Here is a 7704-nt window from a genome sequence, read left to right on the forward strand (position 1 = left end):
TAGTGTCCTGTGCGGCACCAGGGACGGGCCCGAAGCCTCACTGGGTCCAGGTGTGCAGACAGTCCCTGTTGGAGGGCTGCGGGTGTCGGCCCTGGGCAGTGATGGGCAGCGCGCTCCTTCCTAGAGGCTCAGAGGCGGACCCATCTTGGGCAGGAGGCTCATTGCAAGTGCATCCAGGCTCGCATACACACCTACACACACGCAGACCAGACACACTCATTCACACGTCTACACCCACACACACGCGTTCACAACTCTGCTCGTATATCTCTGCTTACGTACTCATATTCACACCAACGCTCACACGTACATAGCCTCATACACACACAAATCTGCACCGACATTCGCATCTACACCCACACGTGCACGCACCCTCACACATGCCACGTTAGCGCTGACATTTGCACCCACGTGTGCATACGCGCGTATGTGCCAGTTCGCATGTATACCTGTGCTCCCATTCTCACGCGCACACACATTCCGACTCCACGGAGGCAGCCAGTGCCCCTGCATGTGCATCTTGGTGGGGATGTGGGGCTGCAGGTTGGCACAGGATATTCCTGCTGGGGAGGGGCACGGGGCCCACAGGAGCCACTGTCCCTTGGGGGTGTGCCCAGGCCAGCCGCGCTAAGGCCGCCAGCTCTACAGGATTCGTCCCTGCAGACAGACCCGCTCTCTGGAGGCTGCTGCTGCCACCCCGTCCTGCGTGGTGCCTGGCAGGGTCCAGGCGCTCGGCCCGGCGGGGCTCGCCTGCCTCAGCGTGCACTGCCACCCCCTCTGGGCTCCACTGTGGGGCTGAACTGCGTAGCTTATCTTGAACGCAGCTCTTCGTGTGCCCGGTCAGACCCACAGGCCACAGCGGCCAGTCCCTGGACTGGGGTGAGCAGACGCAGCCGGCTCCCCCTTGCACCCCATGGGGCCCCCATTTCCAAGCCTTCCTTTCATGCTTTCAGGTGCAGGAGCTCGAACGCTGGGCTCAACTGGTCGTGGCGGCCTGTGCAGACCACCAGCCCTCGGAGTCCCAGCTGGCTGCCGCCGCCGCCCTCACCAGCACCGCCGCGTCAGTGCTTGCCGGCCCTCGGCCGGTGCTGGGTAAGTGAGTGGGCACCCTGCCCCTCTCCTCCTCTATCTCGTCTCGGCGCTGGCCTCCGAGCCGGCCTCTTGTCCAGCTTGGGCCCGGCCTCCCACCAGGCCACAGCGTGACCTGTGACCTCCAGGTCCTGTGAGAGGGGCCGAGGCTGGGGTCAAGGCTGGCATGGAGAAGAAAGGGTGAGAAGCAGGACTTGGTGAGAGGCAGGGGGGTGGGTGTGAGTGTGAGGGGTGCGGGAGGGAGGGATGGAGGGAGGGAGAGAAAGGAGCACAGGGGTGAAGGGGAGGGGGGGTGCAGGGGCCAGGAGGAAGGGCGGCAAGGCCGTGGCGTGTGGAGAGACGGGCCAGGTCAGACATGGACACAGCACATCCCTGCGGGTGCCTGCAGGGCAGAGCAGGGGCTGGGGTGCGGGGCCTGGGGTGGTTTTGGGTTCTGACCCAGGCAGTGAGGTATCACTGAGCTTGGGGCGCGGGCGGGCTGTGGACAGGGCTGGTCCCTCGAGGGGTCCACCCATTGTCCCCGTGGTGTCAGCCACACGTCCCCACCCTGTGCTTGTTCTGTCCCGGCGTGGAGGGGGAGGGACTGGGCAGCCTCACGGGTGGACAGAGCCGTGAGAGTGCCTTCTCGGGGACATTTCACCTCCGACCTGCCTCCACCCCTGCCCTGTCCTGGGCAGCAGCTGCAGGGCCCTGCAGGCTGCCCTGGCCGGTGCCCAGATGTGTGTCCCCGTCTTCCAGGCCTGCAGCACACACTGGCGCTCTGGAGGTGCGTCCTCACGCTGCTGCAGAGTGAGGATCAGGCCGTCCGGGACGCGGCCTCTGAGACGGTGACAGCCACCCTGTCACAGGAGAACACACGCCAGGCCACAGGTACTCTCCCACGCCCTGCTCTGCGGCCCCGATTTGGTGCCCAGGGGTCAGAGGACAGGTCTGCCTTGCAGGGCTAAGCTTCACAAAAGACCGCATAGCCGAGGGACAGGCAGAGGCGGGCAGTGGGCATCGGATCGGGCGGGCGGGGTTGTTGGGAGGGAGAGGCCGAGAGGGGCGTGGGGAGCAGGGACTGGCGGTGACAGGCGTGGTGGCCCCCAAGCCACAACTCCCTGCCCCTTGTGGAGCTGCCCCAGAGGTTTGGGCCGGGGCCCCGAGCCAGGCACCCGGGCTGCTCCCTGTGGTAGCAGGCGGTGGGGTGGGGTGGGGTGGGGGGAGTTGTTGCTATTCTGCTTTGCTGGGGTGTTGGCATGCGGGGCCTGTCCCCAGCAGTCCTGCCCGTCTCCCAGGGCAGGCGGCTGAGTCCCTCCCACCCGTCTGCTCCTGCAGACTTCGCCTTCTGCCCAGTGGACGCCGCCGTGGCCCTGCCCCTGGCCGTGACCGTGCTCTGCCATCTGCTACAGCAGTGGGACCAGCTGGGCCCCGGGCTGCCCGTGATGCTGGGCTGGGCGCTGGAGGACAGCTGCTGTCCTGCGGCCCCCCTGGACAGCTCACAGCAGGTGACCAGGGCCCACAGGGGACCCCGGTGGACTGTGGTGGTGGGTGGGGGCCGGAGGCACAGGTGGACCCTGGTGGGCGGGGGTGTCCCACGGGCTCTGGGCCGGCTGGTGGTGAGGCAGGAGGCAGGTGGGGGCACTTGACGGGGCTGACGCCGCACCGTGGCCGCAGGTGGAGGACGACAGCCTGTTTGAGAAGGACGAGGTGCGCCTGTGGGCCGAGCCGCTGCGCTTCGTGAGGCACCTCTGCGGGCCCATCTCCCGGCTGCTGGCATTGCCTGGCAGAGCCTGTGGCCCCGGGAAGCTCGACCACCTGCAGAGCGTGGCCGCGGAGCAGCAGGAGCACACGCGCGGGCAGCTCCAGGCTCTCCCGCCTGCAGCCGCCTTCCTGCACACAGCCCAGTGGACACAGCTGCGTGTGCGGGAGGAGAGCGCCCTGGCCTGCCTGCGGCTGCTGGACCCCCGCCTGGAGAAGGAGCCGGCCGCGCCCTGGGCCCTGATCGCCCGCTCCCCGGCAGAAGCAGCTTGCTGAGGACGCACAGGGACCGCCTGGCTGGTCGCCCTGCAACGGGCGCATGACCGTGGACTCCAGCATTCTCACTGGGGAAGAGGCCTGCTCACCCCGGCGCAGGGACAGCGAGGCCCGTGTCTCCCAGGCCACCAGCGTCCAGCACCGCCCCCTCATTTCCGAGAGGGGTCCAGCCCTGGGTTTGGCAGGACCCGGATTTGAGGAGGGGCAGTGGACCCACGTGCTTCGGTGCTGCTGTGTCCTTCATCACAAGGCAGAAATGGGCTCCAGGTGGGGGTGCTGGGCCACCCTGGGCCCACTTGAGACGAATCTGTCTTCACTGTGAAGAACCAGAGCTCCTACCTCCCAGAGGTGTGGCCCAGCCAACCATTTCCTGGCGGAGGGCAGGGGACACCTCTGCTGCTTCCCAGGCTCTGCCTTTTGGGCCAGCCCTTCCCCGGACGCCCAGCAGGTGTCGCCATGCCGGCGGGTCCCTGGTCAAGGGTGACCACACAGACTCACCGGGCTCTAGGGCCTGTGGGTACTCACACCCCGCTCTGGTCAGCAGGCCCAGCTGGGAAGTTCAAGGGGCAGGTGAGAGGGTGTGGCCAGCGCAGATTCCAGGTGTAACTTGTCTGTCCTCAACTCCAGAAACTGCCTGGGAGTACGGGAGGGTCAGTGATCCTGACCCCGCTGGCTGGACCCTCTCAGCACCTGGCACTTTGATGAACCAAAGTGGTCACCTGGTCAGCGGCCCCTCCCCAGCCTGGGACCCTGGTGGGAGGAGGTGGCCAGCCTGCTTGACCCTGCAGTGCAGGTGAGATCCGGCAGCTCATCCTCTAATAATAAACTGCACCAGCACGACCCGCCTGGTCACTTGTTGCTCTGGGTGGGGAGCTGAGGCAGGCTTCTTGTCAGCCAGGTCTGGACACTGCGCCAGTGGCCAGGAGGGAGGTCTGCATTCCTTGGGACACAGTGACCACACCAGCCTAACTCTAGAGACCTTATAGCAGAACACGCGGGCCTGAGAGGTGCCCTCACCCACCCTCCAGCCTTGGCCTGGGGCCTGGCTCCCTCTGGCCTGGGAACTGCCTCCTTATGCCGAACTGCCGCGCCTCCTTAAGGAGTGGGGCGGACAGTGCTTGTTCCCTCCTGACGCCCGGGGAGACTTGCCAAGCAGCTGGCCGAAGACACTCGGCAGCAGCTTGAAGGGCTCCCTTCAAGGAACTCGAACCGGAAGGTCATGGGCAAAAGGTGGGGGAGGGGTTTGCACACAGCCGGCCGAGCACTGCCAGGAATATCCGAGGGCAGAGCCAGGGGTAAGCCCCGAGCCCTGCCAGGTGTGGCCCAAGCCACGACTTCTGCGTGTGGGTTGGGGGGAGTTGCCTGGGAGTCGCGGGGCTCGGAGCACTGGCCAGCCGGCCGCTTTAGTCCCCGCGGAGCCCCGCGCGGCGGGCGCCCCACCCACGAGCCCGGCCCGAGCGGCGGGAAGGGGCCTCCAGGCGCACTCGCGCCTCGGGCCGCAGCTCTCGGTCTCGGCTGCGCCCAGCCGGCCCCGGGGCTCGTGGAGCCCGCGCTGCTGCCGGGCGCCGGGCGCGGGGGACACTCGGCGGGGACGGCGCGCAGTGTGCCGGGCTCTCCCGCCGCCGCCGTGCCCCAGGGGGACTTAGGCGGGGCCGAGGGGCGCTGACGTCAGCCGCTCGCCCCGCCCCCAGCGGGAAATTGGCAGCGACCAATAGGACGCGAGGGAGGCGCTTGCGCCCCGCCCCGCACAGCGGGAAATTGGCGGCGGCCAATGGGGGCCGAGGAAGCGCTGGCGCCCCGCCCCAGCGGGAAATTGGCAACAGCCAATGGGGGCCGAGGGGGCGCTGGCGCCCCGGCCCCGCCCGCCAGCCCCGCTTATAAGTGCGCCCGGGCTCGGCTCCCGGCACTCGGCGAGCGGCCGTCGGTCGGCGGCGGCCCCGCGCGCCGGGCGTCCGGGCTGGTGCGCGCAGCTGAGCCATGTCCACCGCGCTGCTGTCCGCCTTCTGCGACCTGGACTTCCTGCACTCGGTGAGCGGGCGCCGGGCCGGGCCGGGCCGGGGGAGGGGGGGGCGGGGCGGGGGCCGCGCGACCGCCGCTGACCGGCCGCGCGTCCCCCGCAGGCCGAGCCGTCGCTGGGCAGCCTGAGCCCGGGCGTGCTGGACGCGAGGGCGGCGGGCTCGCGGGCGGGCGGCGCGCCCGGCCCGCGCTACAAGACGGAGCTGTGCCGGCCCTTCGAGGAGAGCGGCGCCTGCAGGTACGGCGACAAGTGCCAGTTCGCGCACGGCGGCCGCGAGCTGCGCCTGCTGGCGCGCCACCCCAAGTACAAGACGGAGCTGTGCCGCACCTTCCACTCGGCCGGCCTGTGCCCCTACGGGCCGCGCTGCCACTTCATCCACAACGCCGACGAGCGGCGGCCGCGCCCCGCGCCCCCCGAGCCCGCGCGCCCCGGCCCGGGCCCCGAGCGCCCCGCGCGCCCCGGCCCCGAGCGCCCCGCGCGCCCCGACCCAGACCCAGACCCCGAGCCCGCGCGCCCCGCGCCCGAGCCCGGCCGCCGCCTGCCCATCTTCAGCCGCCTGTCCGTGTCCGACGACTGACCGCGCGCCCCGGCCCGGAACCCCGTCCCCTATTTATTGCCTCGTGGCGCGCGTCCCCGGGCGCGCCCGCCCCGGGTTCTCCCTGCGCCGGGGGAGCGCGGGATCTCCTCTTTTGTTGCGCCAAGTGATGAGGGCCGCGGCCCGGCAGCCTCTTTGGTGCCTTTTGTCGCCCCCCGGGCGGTTTTATTGCGACTGAGTCGGGACCTTAATTTAAGAGATGGTACGTGGTATTTATTTCGTTGATTTCTGTCCTTGTCGACGTGCGCCCTGGGGGCGGCGCGCGTCTCGCCCGGGACCCCTGATGCCGCGGACGCTTGAGGCCGCCCCGCGCCTTCCTCCTTCGCGTTTTAACCGGACGTTTGTGTTTACCCAGCGGTGCGACTGTGACGAGGACGCGTAGCAATAAGGGAGGCCCGCGGTGCCTTCGGAAGGGCCGAATTTGCCTTAATCATCCTCAGCCAAACGAGTATTTCGTCTATCAGTGCCTGAGAACTGAATGTAGGATGGCTCCAACCGCACAGATTTTTTTTTTACACTTGATCATAGATGGAAAGAGAAGGGGTCGTCTCCGGGCTCACGTCCATGTGTGTAGTGTGCCAAGACGCCTTGTTTGTTTACAGAAAATTCCAAAACTTGTTCGTTTCCCGTGCACAAAGGTGGAAATGTCTGAGCTTCCTGGGCACCAAATGGGCTGTTCTAGAAGGTATGCTTGGAGCTCTGTGCGGGTGTGTGCAAGTGTGTACTCGGAATGACTTCGCCAGAAGCAGGTTTTGAATGTACCCATGAGCCGAGTTGAGCCGTGCTGTACGGAGTCTGTTCCCCATGGGCTGTGTCATGTAGCCCCCAATAAAGAGTTTGGGGAAACACATTTCGTGTGAGACGCCTTTTTCTAGAAGGGCCCTGTGCTGTTGCCGGCCGGCCGCATTCGGTGGCCAGTGTTCCTGCCCCGCGGCTGGTCCTGCGTCCAGTGTCCCTCCCTGGGGTGGTCGATTGGCTGGCGGGCAGCAGGGGTGAGTCTCTGAGTCACCAGGACGGTCACATGGCCGAGTGGCAACTGACGGCTCCGTTTGCTGGGCGCAGAGACCCAGCTCTGGGGACAGGAGGGGGTGGCCGAGTGGGCCGGCCAGTCTGAACTTGGCAGACAGCTCGCGTGTCCTTTCTGCTAGAGGGTCAGCACCGGGCTGCAGCTACCGGGGCCCACAGGGAAAGGAAGGGAGGGAAGGCCAGCTCGGCCTCGCCAGCACGTGCTGCTCGCTCGGAAACGGCCCAGATTCACCGCAGCTGGGCCCGACCTGGGGCGTTCAGACTCCAGGCCCGGCTGCAGGCCTGGGCGTGGGGTGGAGGCTGGCAGGAATGCAGGGGAGAAGCTTGGCCCTGCGGGCCCGCAGCCAGCTGGAATCAGCCAGTTCCTGAACACGCACTTTCGCTTGGGGTAAGCCACGCGCCCCTTCACCCGGGCAGGCCGGAGAGCTGGGGGCTGGGGGTGCCCTTCCCGACTGCTGCTTCCTGACACGGAGGGAAGTGAGGGCCCAGCTGCAGGTCGGGCACCCGCAGGCGGGGCGGGCGCTGGCGGCCTGCTGAGGCCCTGCCCACTACCTGCTGTGCCGCCCCAGGCCACCCAAGACAGTTCCGCTTCCGCAGCGAGGCCAAGCCCAGCCGTGGGAGGGCGGCCCGGCTGCGCCTGAGGGGCGGGGGTTTGGCCTGGCACCCCAGGAGGGTTCTGCCCCTCCAGGGTCTGCCAGGCCGGCCTGAAACTGAAGGCTGCAGGGCTGGGTCACGGGGTCGGGCCCATGCGGGGTTCTGTGTGCCGGGCTCTCCCCTGCGGGGGTTCCGTGTGCCGGGCTCTCGCCTGTGGCCTGAGTTGTGGGTCTGGCGGGGGGTTGGGTCAGTTTGGGGGTGGCGAGTCTCGCATGGCCCCGCTGTGTGGGGCTGTCTGTGTGTGGGTGCCGCTGCCGGGGCGTCTTGCAGGCGGGAACGGCTTTCAACACCTGGCAGTGGTGGGCCG

At 68.1% G+C, this 7704-nt stretch overlaps 2 protein-coding genes across 2 annotated transcripts in view; both read left to right on the plus strand.

Moving 5' to 3' along the window:
- THADA (THADA armadillo repeat containing) overlaps positions 1-3906 on the plus strand; it is a 53012-nt gene extending 49106 nt beyond the window's left edge. The window contains exons 34-37 of the mRNA XM_056130534.1: positions 954-1092; positions 1828-1959; positions 2407-2576; positions 2746-3906. Of these exons, the coding sequence (XP_055986509.1) occupies positions 954-1092; positions 1828-1959; positions 2407-2576; positions 2746-3105 (801 nt within the window). The 3' untranslated portion in view covers positions 3106-3906. The remainder of the gene's footprint in view (positions 1-953; positions 1093-1827; positions 1960-2406; positions 2577-2745) is intronic.
- Positions 3907-5013: 1107 nt separating this feature from the next.
- On the plus strand, positions 5014-5540 carry LOC130038718 (mRNA decay activator protein ZFP36L2-like; the record flags this gene model as incomplete). The annotated part of the gene is made up of 2 exons (XM_056130533.1): positions 5014-5133; positions 5226-5540. Coding segments are annotated over exons 1-2 (366 nt in total), but the record flags the coding sequence as incomplete, so codon positions are not given.
- Between the last annotated feature and the right edge of the window lie 2164 nt (positions 5541-7704).

Source organism: Sorex fumeus, unplaced genomic scaffold, assembly GCF_029834395.1.
Source record: "Sorex fumeus unplaced genomic scaffold, SorFum_2.1 ptg000079l, whole genome shotgun sequence".
Lineage (NCBI taxonomy): Eukaryota > Metazoa > Chordata > Mammalia > Eulipotyphla > Soricidae > Sorex > Sorex fumeus.